Genomic DNA, 20,636 nt, shown 5'->3' with positions numbered 1-20,636 from the left:
AGCCGCAGACCATGCATTCTGACGTATGCAGACTAGCCAATCAGGCGTGAATCTAAACTTCAAATGTCCGTCCTCATATTAAACATTGCAGTCCACTGCAAACCATCAGAAATCGATATGAAATGACGCGGTATCGCCAATGAAAGGAACTGTCTTCCTGTAACGATCCGCTGTAGTCAACAAGCTTGGTCCCAATAATAAACCTTTGGGGGGGGGAACATATGAAGCAAGAGCGCAGATATTCCAATAACGGAATTCTGTCCTTGATTTTCACAGTTTTCATAGAATATGCTGAGCGCGTCTGAAGACTTTGAACAGGTGAAATATTAAAAACGCAGAATGCATTGTAGCCAGCAAACTTGGTGCTAATAATGAACCTGCAGAAAAACCAATAAAGCAAGAGCTATCCGCTGTAGTCAACAAGCTTGGTCCCAATAATGAACCTTTGGGGGAAAATTACATTTGAAGCAAGAGCGCAGAAATTGTAATAATGGAATTTTGTCCTTGATATTTACAGTGTTCATAGAATACACCGAGTGCGTCAGAAGACTTTGAAAAGATGTAATATAAAAATCAATTTACTCTTAAATTATGGCAGAAGGGACCTTCCGTTTTCAGTGTGGACTCCGCACGCCATATAGATGCAATAGGAAAAAGGCGTCGTTATTACTCAATTTCTTCACTTTCATCAACGATCCACACAGTTTAATCTTATTGTTTATTCATTTATCGTTGTCAGGTGATGACATAGAAACTACAAGTCCACTTACAAGTCCAGTCAGAAGTTCAGTCACAAGTCAAGTTTATACGAGTCCAGTCACAAGTCCAGTCACGAGTCCAGTCACAAGTGCTGTCCAAGTCCTTTCATCAGTCCAGTCAAAAGGAGCTGAATAAACAAGACAAAGGAATGCTTCTGTTACTTTGGCCAGTGACGTGATTTCAGACTGAAGGACTTGTGATGGACTTGTGATGGACTTAGGATGGACTTGTGATGGACTTGTAATAGACTTGGGATGGACTTGACATAGACTTGTGATGGACTTGTGATGGACATGTGATGCACTTGTGATGGACTTATGCTAGACTTGTGATGGACTTATGATGGACTTTGCTGATTTTTTGTTTTAATGTTTTAACACTAACAACCACGAAAAACAAATCTCATTAGCAGGGGCTGCCAAGGGAATGGCTAAAGTAAAAATAAATTCCTAAAGAGATGTAGCCTCCCAATAACACAATGATTGCCTATCAACCCAGATTGCCTCATTATTAGAAGCTGCGCATGCGCAGACATGCATGTTGACGTATGCATTGCCACCCAATCACGGGTGAATCTAAACTTTTAACGATGATCGAACGACTTTCGGATTGGTTTAAGCTTACTGCTTGGGGGTACCAGTGCTGCAGCATTGGGGAAAGTGGTATTGAGAAATCTCAAGGGGGCAATTTCACGGCGCTGCTTAGCACTTAATGTACTTAGCACACACAAAAGTCTGCCTTATAAAAGCAGGTTACCAGCCAAAAATCCAGATGATGTGTATTGCTCGTGATGTCAGCTGTTGTTTGCTTAGCATGAAAATCACATGGATTTTAAGCTGGCAACCTTTTGTTATAAGCCCTACTTTTTTTGAGCTAATCAAATTTTTGTGCTGAGCAGCACCGTGAAATTTGGCCTGTAATAACGGTTTCTGGGTTAACAACATTTTGTCTTGAAAGTGAGCAATAAATCTCACTAACAGGCAGAAATCGATATGAAATGGCACGGCTGCGAACGGCAGTTACATCCGGTATTGTGCATGTAATGAAGCTTTAGAAAATGATGTGAAGAGAGAGCCCAGATATTGCGATCAAGAAATGATGTCCTTGATATTCACAGTGTTCATAGAATATGCCGAGCGCGTGAGGCGTCAGAAGGCTTTAAAAAAGCAATAAATAAAACACACAGAATCCATTGTTGCCAACAAGCTTGGTCCTAATAAGCACCTCAATAACGAACCTTTAGAAAAAAAACATATGAAGAAAGAGCGTAGATATTGCAAAAACGGAATTCTGTCCTTCATATTTACAGTTTTCATAGAATATGCTGAGTGCGTCAGAAGTCTTTGTTTGAACAGGCGAAATATTGAAACGCGGAATACATTGGTGCCATCAAGCATGGTAAAAGCCCGTAGATATTGATATAACGGAATTCCATTCTTGATAATTACATTGTTCATAGAATGCTGCCGAGTGCGTCAGAAGACTTTGAAAGGGCGAAATATTAAAACTTATAAATTAACGGGTTTTTTTTAATTTAAATCTTTGGACAACAAGAAGTTGATGAGCTTCACAGAATCTTGTGAAGAAAGTGGCCTATGACCTATGTATAAGCATCTGGCTGCAGCTGTTCAAAACCGCAATTAGACAATGTGCGCAAATGCTATCCGAAAACTTTCCATAGAAATGCGCACATTCCATATCGGATGTGATTTCTGTTTCATTGCGGACCATGTGGACAAAATTTTGAGCGTCGCATAATGCCATCCGACCGTTCGTGATTCGAAACGGAGCCTGAGTAAGCGACGGGAATTGAAAATTTACAACACGGATAAGTTTTACAGAATTTCTTACATTATTTCGCTTTTTAACGAGAAACAATATCTCTAAACTGGAATAAAAGAGTAATGAATCAGTATTAACGGCCGCTTCAAACCTTGCAGAGTCATGACCGTGATGACGCCCATGTCACAGGTCACGCAAAATCCAACCAATCAGAGCGTGCATTCATCAGAGTATCCCAGTGTCCTGTTTGCAGAGCGGGAGTACGAGCGAAGCCCAACAGTGCCAATTATTAATTGAGCTTAAATAAGTCCCTGTATCGAAACTTATTTTAAAAGCCATGGCCTGGTTCTGGGAGCAACCCTTCTCAGACTGACCATCTGACCAACTAAGACTGACCAGCTGAGGTTGACCAGCCGAGACTGACCAGCTGAGGTTGACCAGCCGAGACTGACCAACTGAGACTGACCAGCTAAGGCTGACCGGCTGAGACTGACAAGCTGAGACTGACCAGCTGCGACTGACCAGTTAAGAATGAACAACTGAGACTGACCAACTTTGATTGACAAGCTGAGACTCACCAGCCAAAACCGACCAACTGAGACTGACCAGCTGAGACTGACCAACTGAGACTGACCGACTGAGACTGACCAACTGAGACTGACCAGCTGAGACTGACCAACTGAGACTGATCGACTGAGACTGACCAACTGAGACTGACAAACTGAGACTGACCAACTGAGACTGACCGACTGAGACTGACCAGCCGAAACTGACCAACTGAGACTGACCGACTGAGAATTACCAACTGAGACCGGCCTGCTTAGACTGACCAGCTGAGACTGACCAACTGAGACTGACCAACTAAAAGTGACTCTGAGACTAACTGAAAATGATGGCACTTTTGGTGAGTTGTGTGTTCTCACGTACTTTGTGTGTACGGTGTGCGTGCACTGGCTGGCCACTGCATGCCTGCCTGGATGCGCGCGCGGCGCTAGCCGGTCGGCACTAGGTCGGCCACGTGGCTTGCCCGGCGTGTGCCGTGCCCCCGTGCCGTGGGTTGGATCGTTTCGTCCGTTTCTGCGTCCAATTGCAGACCTTTATTTCAGTGACAATTTTCACCGGAGACAGTGAAAAGGGCACTAGCTTATATTTTAGTGAAAATGAAAAAATGTAAAGTGACTGTCGTATTTTTTCACCGTTTGCGACCGTTAATTCCTGGCATTGACTTCGCCCCAAAAATGTCAATTCCCCCCCAAATAGTTCTCTGCGAATTTACTATCCAAAAATCATAAATCATATCAGAAGGCTATATTTCGCTATTAAAATCATGGCCTACGTATTAGATTTCGAGATTTAAAAAACCTACAAAAATATTTAGAGATAGGGAAGAGACAGAAGGTCATACCTGATCATACCATAATCAATCAAAAAGTCCTAGTGACCTCATTTAATGTATTGATAACACAATTATTTCTTATTTCCCTTGCTCAAAAAGGTCTACAATAAAAAAGAAAATAATAATTAACTCCATGATGTGGAAACCCAATAACTGCTTTCTATTTTGGTGACTGGATAACGGCAAACCATGCTTATCTTTACCACATGCTGTCAGGTGTCGGTCCCTCGGCACGGCCACCCGCTCTTTCTTTTTAATCCTTGCGTAAATAAACTACTCCAGACCACCAAAACCCAGTCTCCTTATCGCACCCGATAGCAATCCGATAGCCCCAGTGAAAAGCTACCGTGTCGTTCTCGCTCGGATATGAAGGTGTCGGATTGTCTCACCCCATACTCAACCGATAGGAATTTGTATAGTGTGCCTAACTTGAGAAAATGACATGAGTGATTTGATTGATTCTTATACTAAAATGAACCTTATGAATTGGGTTTTCATATCCTAGATTGTGGAAGGGCTAAATGCAGAACTTTACCGAAACAATCGTCCCGGCATTTGTTTTTTTTAATCACCCTGGTGATTATATGATATCATGAATGGGTGGGATGCAGTGCACATTTTGTCCCCAATTTTGTTATGGCTAAGCTTGACCGCTTTCGGCAAAAAAAAAAAAAAAAAAGAAAAACAGTCGGGGATTTACAGACGTGCCAGAGGTGATACAGATTCAATATTATACCTGTCACTGCCTGCAGAATCAGAACCCTGGATGCCGCTCAGTCCACTCTACAAGATGCGGATGAATTTTGAGCACGATTTAATCCGCTACGATTTAATCAACAACAATTGTGAGAGAGCCTCAACTTAAAATCCTACTGGAAACTTGTTCTGATTAGCGTAATGAACGACACACAAATGCTATGCAGCTACACTTAACCAAAACAGAAAGTCCCCCTTTATACTCTTTTGTCTAACTCAAAAACTACTGGGCACATCTTGCTCAAATAACGACTGATCAGTACCGAAATTCATCGGCAATTGAGCCATACACGGGTGGCTTGTGCGTAAAGCGCTCGCCTCTCACCAAGGTGACCACGGTTCGAATCCTGGCCGCGGATCGCATGTGAGTAGAGTTGTGCGTTGGTTTTCTCCTGTGCCACGAGGGTTTTTCTCCGGGCCCTCTGGTTTTCCTCCCTCCGGAAAAATCAAACACTTTCGATCTCAGGCTGTGCTCCGTGGTCTTATATGGGTCGATGTGGCCGGCAGCCAGAGGCGCCTTTACGTGCCAGCGGCCCGACCACGTTGTAGCCGCGTCCTTCGCAATTCAGCATCCCAGCTGCGAGTAAGGATGATTAGCCTCCAAATTATTATTATTATTATTATTATTATTATTAAAACAGTGATAATGTGTATAAAAAAAACATGATGCAATTTATGACAAGTGGTACCGAAAAAAGTTGCACTTTTGTATACATGCAAGGTGAGTGTGAACCGCAACATATACAAAAGTGCAACTGCTTTCGGTATTATTTGTTATAAATTGCATAATTCGTACACATTATCACCGTTTTGGGCCAAATAAAGTGTATGGCTGGATTGCTAAGGGCTAAGGAATTTCTTTACTGATAAATCGTTATTTGAGCGAGAGGTGCTCTGTAGTTTTTGAGTTAGACAACAAAGTATTGGAAGGGGGACTATCTTTTTTTGGTTGACTGTAGCTACCAGCATTGAACGGCGATCAGGAAAGAGCCTGACCAGTAAGACCAATCGCGATTGACGCAATGCTCGAGACTCCGTTAGTGTTGATCGTATATCACTGAGTACAAAACGCCACTCGCTCCCTCAGCTGCGAAGCAGCCGCAGACAGACTAACGTCATAGCCAAGTCTAGCCAATCACGAACGAGCAGAAACGCAGAAACGTCTCTGCTTTGTTCACTCTTAACAGTACAGGTGGAGCTAATGTTGAAAGCGGGTAATGTAACAGCCAATTGGTATCCTTCTTGTAATTACAGTTGCCGATTTTCACAAAATAGCTTGTGGAGAAAAAGGACCATCTTGAAATGAACAATGACGACCATCGCAGCCATAAACATTCACGAGTCGATATGAAACGGTGCGGCACCGCGTGCGAGCGGAAGCGGCTTCCGGTAATAAAATCCTCAGCAGAATCCTCAGCAGCACAGGCGTGCTTCTAGAGTCAACATTTTTTTTTGGAAGGGGGGGGGGGCTAGCAGGGTTGATCCAAAACAAATTTCAGGGAGGGTGTGCTGGAATGTAGACTGTTTATTTTCTCCACCCCCCGCCACTGCAGCAGCAATCCGCCACTGCAGCAGCAATCAAGGTTGTCTAGATAATTACGCAACCGTACATACAATGAACCTTTAGAAAACGATACGTACCGAGAAGGCTGTAATATTAAAGATATTGCAGTTAAGATATTGTGCCTTCGATGTTCAAGGCTGTGTTGATAGGATACGCCGAACTAGTCAGAAGGAATTAAAATATGAAATATTAAATCCAACGACTTCGTAACAATGGACGGGAAGCCTAAAGAGTCATTTGCCCATAGACTACATGCATAAATACACCCTAGGCGGTACAGATACAATTTAACGGAGCGTCGCGATCCGATTTGGTGATTATGATACTGAAACTGCGATCTTTAAGATCTTTAATCGTCTGACAAAAAGAAGAAATTAAAAATAGAATTAAACAAAATTAAACTAAATCGATGTTGATTAACCAATTTGAATATTATAAACAGTAAATTCGAATGACAAACTTTTTAAAATAGCCGGTAAAATCTGTATTTTTTTCCCGGCAGATACTTTTTAAGTTAAAGACACAACAACTCATAAGAGTCAGTAGTGATTATTCTAAATCTTCGGTACATTCTTTTTTTGTGATAAATATTCCTCCTACCAAGCATAGTATTTATTATCAACTTTAATCATATCTACCGTCGCATTTACTTTTATATAGATTGAAAGTTGTGAAAGTTTGTCAGCGCTGTCGGAGAGAATCGCGTGAGTGCTTCAGCTAAATTAATCACGGCGACATCCAAGCAGCTCCAATCGCAGGGCAGCACCACCATGGCTTTCAGTAGGCTCAATGCGTACTACCGTGGCCACCACACATTCATCAAACAGGTTGGTGACCGGGGTGTCGATATCGGTGTTACCGATGAACACCTGAAATGAATGCCAACGCAATAAACGCACATTTGTAGCAAAATAGTCTACTTTTAGTAGTCTAGAACCAGAACTACAAAAAGTGGGCATTCTTCGTTGACGGGATCTTCCTTCAAACCAGAATTTCAACAAACCATAATAAGTATATAAATTAAACTGTTTGTCCTGGGTTGGGACCCACTTTTAAGATCATTTCAGCCATATAGACATCTCTTGAATAGGCTCATTTGGGTTCCTATTTGAGCTTCAGGGCATTTTGCTTTTGGGTGAGGGGAAAACTATTTTCTCTTCAATAATCTGTATATGAGAGAATGCAGCATCAATCTTTTCTTGGTTGCATGATCTGAAATTATTTTTGGTTCCATTAATACGTTTTTAAATAATACTGCATATTGTAAAAAAAAAAGCCCAAAGAAAATATCACAAAAAATACGTTTACATTTTTTTTTTCAAAACAGTTTTACCTACAAAGTTAAATTTAGACTTAGTAAAGATTGATGTTTACCTTGATGTCTCCGTTTCCATCTGTTACGTGTTTGCGTTGGGATGAGGGCTGCTGCCGATACGCCACCTTGTACCGCATCACGTACGAACTGGAGCCGCTGCCTTGTGTGGTGACTCCAGTCACCACTGTACTCTGCACGAGGTCCACCTCGATCCAGGGATCGTTGGAGCTATGCACACAGAGTGAAGAGAGAATAAGGAACAATGCCGTAACAATACCCTGCAAATCCTGTTGTGGAATGGATGCAATTCTATATTCATTAATCAACACATTAAGGAGCGCTTTTTGGCATTTTAATGATACAGAGTGTATAAAGATATGAGAGTGAAGTGTCAGGCGTGGTATTCTCCTTTTATACCTACATCGAGGTTAGCCATTTGTTGTTACTGTAGAGGCGTCCATCACTGGCAGGGCAACAGTGGCGACTACTGGACGCCGTGATGCGATTATCCTGGATTGTCCCGTCCGCCATTCCAAGGGGTTGCAAACACTCTGTTCGTAACAAATGAGAAGCAAATGAAATATGTATTCATATTGATACATATATTGAAAAAAAAAACTGATATTGAAAGAAAGATAATTTGATCCTCAACTTTGTTTTTTGGTAAAGCGCATAATTATAAGTGCACGTTTTACATTACAAAAATCGTATTGATAGTTAGGCCTCGTGATTGTAAATATAAAAAAAGCCTCCCGCTCCCTCGATTTGAGAGAAATACTTTTAGCATGAACATGCACCAATGGATTTGTTCGTTGTTTATCGTTGTTGAATGTATTTTCTTTTAATTGAGAGGAGTTGAGTAAGCAGCCTTCGATGAACCTTGATATTCGGTAAAAATAAAATGTTCAATCTCAATGCAATACACGTATGACCTTGTGATGGAACAAATGCACTTGCTATTTTGCCAAACATTCGATATGGGGGATCAAAGGACGACTTAAAGCTGGGGTATGTTTCTCCGTGTCAGATAAGAGGGGGGGGGGGGGGATGGGGTTAACTCCGTACCAGTTGGAGTAGGTTTCCCAGTACCCGATCTGGGGTAGGTTTCTCTGTAACTGCTGCACTCTAAGAAAAATTACACAAGTTGTGTAACCATGTTTTATATGTACTATACGAACTCGCTTGCAATTGTGTAAAAAGTTACATAATGCGTGTTGGGTAAAAGTTTTCTTGACAGTTGTGTAAAAGTTTACTTACACATTTATTAGGTAAAAGACAGTTAAGTAAACTTTACATAACTTTCATAGTGGAGCTGCTGCTTAGGTTAATTTTTGCCCCAAATCGTGCACTTTGTGGTAAAAGCATGAAATTTGGAATGTTGGGTCAAAATGGGCTAGAAATCATTTTAAGATCGGGACCCATCTTGGATTTTGCCCATTTTGGGGGCGGAGCTTGATTTTTTTAAAAAGGGGGTGCAAACAATAAAAACTCATAAAAACTGTATTTAACATCCATTTCCCTTGTTTTTTTCTATGCGTTGAAGTTAGCTTCAACATAAAATAAGACATTCTAGCTTGTTAACACCTGTTATTTTCCACCCATTTTGTGGGCGTGGCCTAAATGTGTAAAAGAGGCGATAAACAAAGTATATTAGCAGTTTGGTTCAAATATATATGAAGAATATCGTTCAGTTTGTGGTAAAATCCTGAAAATTGGCATGTTTAGTTGAAATAATTTTTAGAGGTGGACCCATCTTGGATCTTGCCCATTTTTGGGGGCGCAGCTTGATCGGTTAAAAAGGGGAGTGCAAACAAATAAAAATTTAGAAAAACTGTATTTAACATCCCTTTTCCTTTGTTCTTCAAGCTTTTAAATAAACAGAGTCATGATAAAAAAAATCCCAACATTCTCACACTTGTTATTTTTACCCTTTTGTGGGCGTGGCCTAAATATGAAAAGGAGGCCGCACATTAGAGCAGCTTTATTCAAACGAGGGAAATCATCACTTTTGCTGGTAAAACACAAATTGTGCATTGGTTAAATATGTTTGCCATACACTGTAAAGATAAGTTTAAAAGGTTGCAAGGATTTTGCCCTTTTAGGGGTGGAGCTACATTTTAAAGTAGAGGGCTGAATATTCGCATAGAAAGATCATTCTACTGGGTAAACTCACTCAAAGTTGTTTCATGTCCTTAGATGTACTGGTACATACATCCTAGGCCCAAAAATAGTTCTGCTTCCGTTTTGACGAAGTGACACATCTGTGCACACAGATGCAAAAACAGAGTTTTGAGAAAATTGCGTTTGAAGTTGGTGGATTTTTCAATTTGCATTTTTTGTGTACATTTCTCCCTAGAATTGAAAAATATATAACTGAGGCAATAGCCCTGGAGTTAAATAGCCAAAAACAATTCTCTCTGTTCATAAAATCGTGTTTAATTAGAAAATATTAATTACTAAAGATATCCGTCCTTCGTCAAAACGGAAAATCTGGAATCGGAAAAAACGGAGGCATGTGTTTGTACACAGCGCGTGCGCGTATATAAGATTGAAACATTTTAGAACGCAGATGCGTCACTTCGTCAAAACGCAAATCGTGGAGGCTTCATATTTCTAAATATAGCACACGTGTAAAATCAATGAGACTAAGTGACACATAGAGATCCGTCACTTCGTCAAAACGAAAAACTTAGTGTGTAGCACTTTCAACACTTTGTGTAATTAGCGTAATTAGCGTAATTAACGAACGATGGAATGTTGTGTCTCGAAATTTGGTAATCATGTAGAGGACATCATAAAATGTTGGAATATTCAAAAATCTCAGATTTCAGAAAATCTCGGTTTTGGACGGATGTGTCACTTCGTCAAAACGGTGACGATATGTAGGTGTCTGCGTGTAGTCAATGGTAAAAGGTGTTACTTGATGGTTTTGGGGTTATTTTTTCATGTTCCCAAAACAAAATTAGGGAAGGAGCTGTCAAAATAGGGTAGGCGGGGTAACCGGAAGCAGAACTATTTTTTTTTGCCCTATGTGTATATATTGAAGCAATTGCTAAGAGTCAATGGCTGTGGATTCTCTCTTCATTGATAGGACTACAGTCTATTGAAAGTTAACTCTATCACTATCAGGACTGGGGTGTTTTGGATCTGCTAAAGACCGAACTGCTGTTCCCCCTCCCTCCCCCATTGTAATTCTTATAATTTTGCGTGATTTTCCTAAAATTCGGCACAATTGTTGGTTGGCCAGTACTTTATATGATGTCATTTTGGTAGAAACCACATTTAGAGTGCACATTCGCAAATCTAATTTCATTTTGTTTTAAAAACACCCACGTGAATTCAAAACGGCTGCGCCCAGAAAGGCTTCAAGGCTTTTCTGCGAATAAAAGTGAGGAGTTAGCGCTCTGGTGATTTTATATAGCTCTATGGGTACAACCCGATCACAATTTTGAAATGGTTACAATTATTCTTTTGCCCTTTGTTTCCTTTTGTTTTTCTAGATGATGCTCGGCGTCTTTTCTTCTAAACAGTATCTTGTATAAACATGAAACTTTGAACAAAGATCAACCCTGATCCAACATCTTCAAAAGTGGCCATCGGTTGAACGAAGCCTTGAACAAAATGAAACTCATGTTGATATTTTGTAATCAGATAGACCATTAATTGACAAACAATATTTTGTCAAGTACGTGAAGTCACTTAACCTTTACTTTAATACGGGGCTGACAAAAAATGTATGGTTATGTCATCGCCTGAAAGAGCCCTCCCCCCCCCCCCCCCCGCGGCACGTCCAAGAAAGTTGGACTATTTTTAATTTAAAAACCATTCATCAAAATTCACCAAACTTACCCTTGGATATTTTATGGAAAAAAGTAAAATTATGACTTTGTAAGGTTTTAGGATTGTGACGTCATCAAACCGGAAGTTGTCATAGGGAGAATTAGAAAATGATTAGACCCGTAGACTCTTAGACCCTTGTATCCCCGTATGTATGTTAAAGTTTTGGAATTTCTCTCATTTCCTAAATATTCGCCAAAATTCCACAAAACTTGGACACAATGGTCATTGGGTAGCAAAGATATGTGGGATATATTTCAAGTCAAAGGTCATAGGTCAACGGTCAACTGAGGTCAATAATGATGTAATTCACAGTTTTTGGGGAAAGCTTACAACATTTCTACATGCTTGCATGGATTTTGATGAAACGTAGATGCTGTGACCCTTGGGTGCATGAGAAAACACAATTCTTCATGGAATTACTGAGGTCAAAGGTCATCTAGGACTCATTAGAGGTCATTGTTCAAATATGTTTCAAATCTTTCTTTGATGGATTTTAATGTCACTTGGAAAGTGTATGGAGTGATCCATGGGTGGGGGTTCATCACAACTCTTCCAAAATTGGAGGTCAAAAGTCATCTAGGGGTCATTTGTGGTCGTTTACAAATGCACGAAATTTCAAGAAATTTTTTTTAAGAACACAAAATATATAGGCGACACATGCGATCCGCAGATCACTTGTATTAATTCGCATTAAGTGACAGTGTTCGTGGCACAAATAATGACACAAATAATGTTATCAGCTGCATTGTTGCTGTGACGTAAACAGACTATGATTTCAATACATACATTTATACATTCGTGTAGTTTTTATATTTTGGGAGGGGGACGTCCGCTGCAATTCCTCCCGATTATTTATCAAAGTGCAAGCACACTTTCTAAGAAGCTACATAATTTCTCAAAATTATTAATCCCACCTTTTCAAACATCCAAAGTCCAAACATCCATATGATATAAATCCAGCAGTACACACTGCAAGGAATTGACGTATACTCTGCGCATATTTTCAACATTTTCATGTTTACACGCCCATATATCCATGTTAGAAAAGCACTTTCAAGAATAGGTGAAGTCCACCGTTGGGCCGCCCTGACATCCCCCCCCCCCCCCGTGATCCCGGCAGTGTTTACAATACAAGGAAATGCCGCTCCTGTAACCTGTGTTGCTTGTAGCCAATCACACTAATTTAGATATGAAATTTTTAATCTTCTGGAATATTCAACCCCCTACTTTAAAATGTAGCTCCACACCTAAAAGGGCAAAATCCTTGCAACCTTTTAAATTTATATTTACTGTGTAAAACACAATTAACCAATGCAGAAGTTGTGTTTTCACCAGCAAAAGTGATGATTTTCCCTTGTTTGAATCAAGCTCCTCTAATGTACCGCCTCTTTACATATTTAGGCCACGCTTAAAAAGGGTAAAAATAACAAGTGTGAGAATGTTGGGATTTTTTGTAATAAGTCTATGTTTATTTCAAGGTTGGAAGAACACCGGAAAATGGATGTTAAATACAGTTTTTATTTGTTTGTACTCCCCTTTTTAACCGATCAAGCTCCGCCCTCTTTTTTTCCCTTTTTTTTACTCTGCGGAGTTGCTAGACTTGATGACAAGTCGTTAGATGGTCGTATTTTGTCCTTGAACTTCAGTCAAACTCCATCGGCGCGGCTGGTATAAGACTAGTACGTAATCGGCCGGGTTGTGACAAATCTATAGCGACTTGAAGATTGCGTTCTCGCACCGTTATTCATAATATGCAAGCAGCGCAATACATATGCAGTGCATTTTTGCGGTGAGATCCAATCGCGCACCGCTATGCAAATGATGACTCATTCATTCCGTTACATGGGGAGTTATTCTAAATACGTCAGGGACATGTTTGCAGATCTGGCGACATTTTAACGACCAATACACTCAGCTTTGTGTATAGAAAAAAATGTATCATTGTGATATAGGCTTAATTGATTTATTTGAGCCGAGTATGCCCTAGAATACACTCTGGAATCTGAACCAATCAGAGTGCTCGAATAGAATTCGCAAGCGATTCAAAATACTCCCATAAGTTGTGTACAAAATCGAAAACTTTTTCTCAAAGTCGGCAATTTATCAGAAAGAGTAAGCATCATTTGGTCTGGGAACCAGACTATGCGCATTGCAGCGATATTTTGCGTGCGTGAAGCCAGTAACCGGTTACCGTACGCAAAACAATTACCGACTTGGCACCAAGTCTAGGGAGTTACACAGTGAATTCTTTTTTTTTTTCGAGTTGCAAGGAGTTGTGCAACATTTTTGAGGCAAAAAGCAAACATGAGACATATCTCATATTAGCAGGTGTTTAATGTCATTTGCAATCTTCGATGAACCTTGATATTCGGTAAACAAAAAGTTTTTATCTCAGTATAATGCATAACCTTGTGATAGAACAAATCCACATGCTTGTTAGTCATACCTAAGGTATGGTTGATCATAGGATGACTTACCAGCTGGGGTAGGTTGCCTCCTTCCTGGGCAACGCTTCCGTATCTCTCGCATGACTTGCTTCATCCAGTCATCCGGATTATCAGGATCAGGTTCCGGTGGGGGACCGGAGTAACACACCCTCTGCTGGCTCTCCACACCAACCAACAGCACTTCGGAATTAATGTAATAAAAACATAGATACAAGCCAACAATGCCATGATGGTCGCTCTATAAAACAAGTGGGTAACTAATATCAACTTGTGTTTTCACAAGTACACGACAATCAGAAGGAAACAATGTATGTTTCAGGTGTAAGCCTACTGCACGACATGGGTCGCCTTTGATCCGGGTCCCCCCCCCCCCCCCCCCCCGTTGAATGTCTTTGGCAGGGGACTCCAACGGCGTTGTTTTGTCTTCATTTGTCTCAGTCCATCAATATTTTAACCTAATATAACTACATATGCAATGTAGTTTACAATCATTACATCATTACATTACATCGACAGCTGAAAGATATTGATATTGCACCACCGTTTTCATTGAAATCGCGAATTATAACGGACGAATAAAAATGTCCGTATCTATGTATGTCTGCGTACATACATAAATACGCACACGCATACTGGAATTTGAATCCTTGTGGAGTCATTTCTTTGTTCGTAAATGCACATACATGAATACAAATGAAAGAGCGCCCTCGTTTGTCGTATGGTGACAGTCATATGGTGAACACCCCCCCCCCCCGCCCGCTTAATCTGGTTCCGGTTTCCCAGACCAAAAGATTCTGACTATTTCTGATTATCTTGGGTGAGGTAGCCACCACGCGGGTATTAAATATGTTTAACTTATCTGGCATGCTTGTAATCTTAGTCACGGCGTTCGTCATTATTCGACGGTACGGTATTCGGCGGCATATCCTCGCCGTGCGCAGCAATGAATGTAACAATACTGCAGGAACAGCTACCTTACGCAGCCACTATTTGTATGCAAATCAATTGGAGCTAGACTAAAGCCTTGGTCCAATCGTCCATGTGAGGCTTGTAGGGTGGTTTTACAGCATAAGCTATAGTGGCTGTAAAGGGACATCGCATATAAATATTGACCCCAATATTGACGCCAATATTCATGACATGGCCTCCATGTCGCAAATATTGACGCCAATATTGACGCCAATATTCACGACATAGACCCAAGTCGCAAATATTGACGCCAAAATTGACGCCAATATTCACGACATGGACCCAAGTCACAAATATTGACGCCAATGTTGACGCCAATATTCACGACATGGTCTCCAAGTCGCAAATATTGACGCCAATATTCACGACAAGGCCTCCATGTCGCAAATATGACGCCAATATTGACGCCAATATTCACGACATGGGCTCCAAGTCGCAAATATGACGCCAATATTGACGCCAATATTCACGACATGGGCTCCAAGTCGCAAATATTGACGCCAATATTGACGCCAATATTCACGACAAGGCCTCCATGTCGCAAATATTGGCGTCAATATTTATGTGCGATGTCCCTTTAAAGCCACCATACTAAGCTGACATTAAACGTCGTTTTCTTTTGGTCGATAGTTGCGTGTCATGGAAACTTGTATAATAGTAAGCTCGCAGTGAAAGGTCATAATTATAGCGATAACGTGTGACATCTCATATACATAATGCACACACACACAAACACACCCACACATGTTGTGTGTCTCATATTACAGACATTATTATGCACTGCATAGCGAGGATATGCCGCCAAATACCCGTGGTCTTATTGTACATGTATAATGCACACTGGAAATCAATGTTCATGTTTTTGTTTTACGTGACGAGTATAATAAATTGAAATTGAAATTGAAATTGAAATTAAAATTGAAATTGAAATTGAAATTGAAATTGAAATACCGAACGGACGGATAGTGACGAACGACAGAGGCTAACATATTGACCAAGGCACGCATGCTTATTGAATTTTTTGTAAGATGATTTGACAATTAATATTCATTGCTTGCATTAAAAAAAAAACACTTGAAATTCAACGACGATTTTTGCAATTAGATAGTGCGAGGGGCAAACTTTCTTGCGTCATTTTCTTTTTAGAATCTGACGACGTTCACCTGTAGGTGTAATCCAAAACTCGGTTTCGTCTCCATTTCGGCTTCGCCCACTATTTGGGTCCCTAACTTGAAGATTCAAGCTCAACATTGGTCAATGTTTCCTTAAAGAAATATCAAACTATAAGCACGTTATCTATTTTAAAGGTAGCTTAAACCATCATAAAGGTATGTTTAATCAATTTTTTTAAATTATTAATCAGAGCAATTTGGAATGAATCTTTCATTTCTACTCTCAATTTCCAAAAATGAAGAATTTACCTCGTTTTGAATGTAATATGGCCGACACGCGAATAAGGTGTATTGATCTATGGAGGTTAAAAAGTGGACATCTGCTGTTCTGCTAACAGAGTAGCAGAAAAGCTGATTGAACGTTTTGCTAAAATGCGGGTTTTTTTTCTAGTTTTCTGATTTTCTGCTACCAGAATATTTTGCAGATTGAACTTTTTCCTAAAAAGCATTTGTCTACCTTTCTGATATTCTGCTACCAGAAAAGCAGGCTTTGCTTTAGTCCTTCACTGGCGGTTGTCAGGTGGTGCAAATTCAAAAGTAGACATCTGCTTTTCAGCTACAAGAAAAGCAGATCAAGCTTTTGTCAGAAAACATTTTTACGAAACATTCAAATTGCTTTTTTGTTAGCAAAAAAAGTAGAAAAGTAGAAAATCCTTTTCCGTTGAGATTTTCCGTTACCACAATCGACCTTGCAAAAGTTTTTTACCGAATTTTAAATAATTTGAACGAAAATGTCGAAGTTATGAATATTTATCGAAAATGTAATGACTTTCTCTTTTGGAGTCACCGTCGTTAAATTTTGGATTATTGGCTAACCAACATATTTCTCAATTTTAGAGCAGAAAAATTGGTTGACGTACTTGAAAATAAGGATGAGGACGCAATACTTCCGCTAACCCGAAGCGACTTGACAGGGTCAATCTTGATAAGGTAAATAAAACTGCACCTAACACTAAAATCCATTATACATGTGAATGTTACTAGTTTTATTTTCCATTTCGGTGGTCACAAACTGGTAATATATTAGTCCGTTGGACGAGGCAATTTTTTTCGCTCGCCACGCGGTCCGGTTCTCCTAATTTTATAAAACTTCGCAGACATAAAAGATGTTGGTGTATCCTATCGAAAAAAACGTTGTTCCCCGATCCGCAGTTTGTTTTGAGAATGAGAAAATCTGGGATAAAAACGCCAATATTCTGCATGAGAAAAAAAATAAGAAACAGCGCCCTCTATTGACATAGTCAGATAGTTCAGGCGGTCTGTTTTTGACGTTATGATGCGAATATTTGAATTGTTCTCGCGCTCGAACGGCGAGAGCCACGAAAACTGCATTCGGAAAAGGATCTCACATCACCTTTCCGTCGGGGTTAGCCAGAATGATATACCGGCCGTGTCAAAAACAAGACCCATTTTTGTTAATTCTCATCGGGATGCCAAAATTATTTCGTTACGGGATTTTCCAACATTAAATTTAAATTTCAGATTGAATGTTAAGTATCAGCTACATAAATATCAATTGGTATGGTTAAACCCCAGATCAGAATAACTTTGTGAACTCTTATCTCAGGGGAACATGTTTTTGACAATGATATAATTGGCATGGCATCGGCGTGGCATCGGGTGCAGTGGAGCATCTGAATTGCTGAAACATCTTTTAAAAAAGTTATGCCTGAAATTTAAAAGAAAGTAATAAACATTTGATGCAGCCTCAAAGGAAGCGGGTAGGCCGTGGGGGGTTATTGGTGGTTTTCACGGAATGGATGGAGCAACAACAAAAACATGAATCGGTTCTGAAAACAATAATTATTAAAAATAATAAAAATGGTAAGACGGTTTCAGCTGAAACAAATTGCAGTTGTAATGCTGCCACTCAAAGCTTCCAAATAGGGGATTGATTTTGTTTTGCAAATTTTGAAAGTTTGCAAACAGATAGTGGGTCCTTCAATTTGATGAGACTTTGACATGTTATACAACATGATGTAATCGGCCTATGCCATACAGGTGCTCATAATCGTTTTGTCAGTTGAAAATAAACGAGTAATGCTTATTCAGTACAGACTGAACAAACTTATGAACAAAAATGAACAAAATTTCATCTAAATACCATTCTCCTTGTGTGTAAAAACTGTGCAGGTTAAAATTGCCCCCCTCCCCCTCTTCTAATGAATAAATAAATAAATAAATGAACTAAAATTAGATTATATTAAATAAATAACTTCTTGCATTTCTTTTGGTGATTACTTAAACCACATTGTGCCTGGAACATAAAAAAATGTTATTTGCAGTTATTGCCGTTTTTATTTTTATGAGTCTTTTTTTAAGTGTAATCGAAAATAAAATCAACCTAAGTACATGTAAAAGAATTTGATAGTCATTTTTGAATGGTTTTGTAATAAGACGCGTAGACCTACGACTTCAACTTATCTGATCCATGTATAAAAATCCTTTTTAAAATTCTGCGTCACTGCAATGGATAAGGGGGGGGGGGAAATCTGTTAAAAAAGTTAATTTATAGCCACTTTTCTTTACAACAAATCTCCTCCCCCCCCAAAAAAAAAAATGTTGGAGCAGAACGGAAAGATGTTACCCTGAGGTTCTCATCTGGGCTACAGTTTAGCACTTACTATACCAATCAGTTTTTATGTAGCTAAAAATACATCACATTCGATCTTAAAACTTGATAATTTCACGTTGGACAAACTGGAAAAGGGTACGGCATCCTGATAAAATAAACTTCAAGTATTATCTGGCAAGCACTCATTGCGTGCGAAAAGGTTTCTATTTGTGTCTAAAGAGGGCGCTGTTTATTTTTTTTCTCATGCAGAAATTTCGGTGTTTTTATCCAAGATTTTCTCATTCCGATCCCCAACAAACTGTAGATCGGGGAACGACGTTTTTTTAGATATGATACATCATAATCTACATGTCTGGAAAGTTTTATAAAATTCGGTGGACCAGATCACGTATCTCGAAAACTAAAGCGTTTTCGGCCTCTCGTCCCACGGACTATATGTAGCGGCCGCCGTTTTGTTTTGAAATCTTTCTGTTTCAATAGGCCGATTAATTTATCAAAATAACGTTTTGTTTAATCGGTTGTGACGGTGATCAAAACTGTACACAAATTATTTCTTGTCAAACCGAAACACAAGTCCCCTAATTCAATGGCGAACGACTATTGCAACTTGGGGTTTCATGTTGTAAAATAAATGGGAGAGATGCACATTGTATCCCCGATCCTGATCTAGCTAAGCTTGTCTGATATTGGCAGTCGGAGGATCGACGTACTCAAGGTGATAGATTATTAAATCTTACCTGCCATTGCTGACAACATCAGAACCAAAGCTGCTGCTCCGTCCATTGTCCAAGATGCAGGTGAATTCTTAGCACAATCCGCTGGGATGTATTTATCGACTCACACACCAACGCAAATTATAAAAAAGGTAACTACGCGCGTAGACTACTGAACAACAATGGAAAAAGAGCCTCGACTTAACACTTTACTGGAACCTCTCTCTGATTAATGCAATGAACGACGTAGATTACTGAACGACGATCAGGAAAGAGCCTCACCACTAAGACCAAACCTGATTGACGCAATGATCGAAACTCCGGTAGTGTTGGTCGTATATATCACCGAGTAAAAACGCCACTCGCTCGCCTGAGCAGCTGAGCAGCCGCAGACCACGAACAGGCTGACGTCATAGCAAGTCTACCCAATCACAAACGAGCCTGAATCGAACAAATTGGGATTATTTTTTCTCTCTATTTTTTATGTATTTTATAATTGCAATCAAATTTGGACAAGCAGCAAGTCGTCTCACCCATCTCGTCTTTAATACGCATAGCACATCAACTGATCATTTAAAAATTAAACGAGTGCATGTTTTCTTTGTGGATTATGTTTTATTTCACCAACATGTACATATTCATAGAGCGTTACAAGCATTTGAATTATAATTGAACCATATTGGTAAGTATGTGCTTCAATGAGATAAAGATTGCTTCCTCTTAGCTTCTTGTTATGGCAGCTCGGCATCAAATGAACATCACACTATTAACAAGTAGTCATATTCATGTTGTTTTCTTCTTATCAACACAAATTGACCCTCCACTCTATTTGATCCGGATAGTTATGATAGCAATTAGGGTATTTTGAGGTCCTATACATTCTAGCAATTATGCGTGGCAATGATATAATTGAAAAATGATTGTCCAACACCATACTAATTTACTTTTACTGTTACACATCAATGTATACACGAGTTTGCATTTAAATGTTTTCCATATCGAACACAACAAATACAAATTTCAATACAAATTTTACATTACGGCAGCAATAAGTTTAACACCTTTTAACACCAACACATTTCGCAGCGAACGCTTTCCCGACGTCAAATGCGCTTTGCAATCGCAAACCTGTAAAGTATAAACCGGATTTTACTCAAAAAGTTTGATCACTAAAAATAATTGAATTCTCGAGATGGTTTTGCAACTAGCCACTGCGACCTTCTTTTTTTTTGTCTGTGAAGTATCACCTTTAACAATTCGTAAATGTATTTATATAGAATACTGTATGGAAACGTTCTACATTGTATTTAAGATTTACGATAAAAGCACAATAAACAGCGTAATATCA

At 39.6% G+C, this 20,636-nt stretch overlaps 1 protein-coding gene across 1 annotated transcript; it reads right to left on the bottom strand.

The window, feature by feature from the left end:
• Positions 1-6,979: 6,979 nt before the first annotated feature.
• Positions 6,980-19,366, bottom strand: LOC119731483 (lactadherin-like). The gene is made up of 5 exons (XM_038204670.1): positions 19,313-19,366; positions 13,890-14,039; positions 7,994-8,123; positions 7,632-7,800; positions 6,980-7,126 (listed from the first exon to the last, which is right to left on the bottom strand). Exons 1-5 carry the CDS (start codon positions 19,356-19,358, stop codon positions 6,980-6,982), a joined length of 642 nt encoding a protein of 213 aa, XP_038060598.1. The 5' UTR covers positions 19,359-19,366.
• Positions 19,367-20,636: the final 1,270 nt, after the last annotated feature.

The sequence above is a fragment of the Patiria miniata genome, unplaced genomic scaffold (assembly GCF_015706575.1).
Source record: "Patiria miniata isolate m_02_andy unplaced genomic scaffold, ASM1570657v1 HiC_scaffold_1, whole genome shotgun sequence".
Lineage (NCBI taxonomy): Eukaryota > Metazoa > Echinodermata > Asteroidea > Valvatida > Asterinidae > Patiria > Patiria miniata.
The sequence above is the reverse complement of the archived record's forward strand: the minus strand, read 5'-3'. Positions and strand labels throughout refer to the sequence as shown.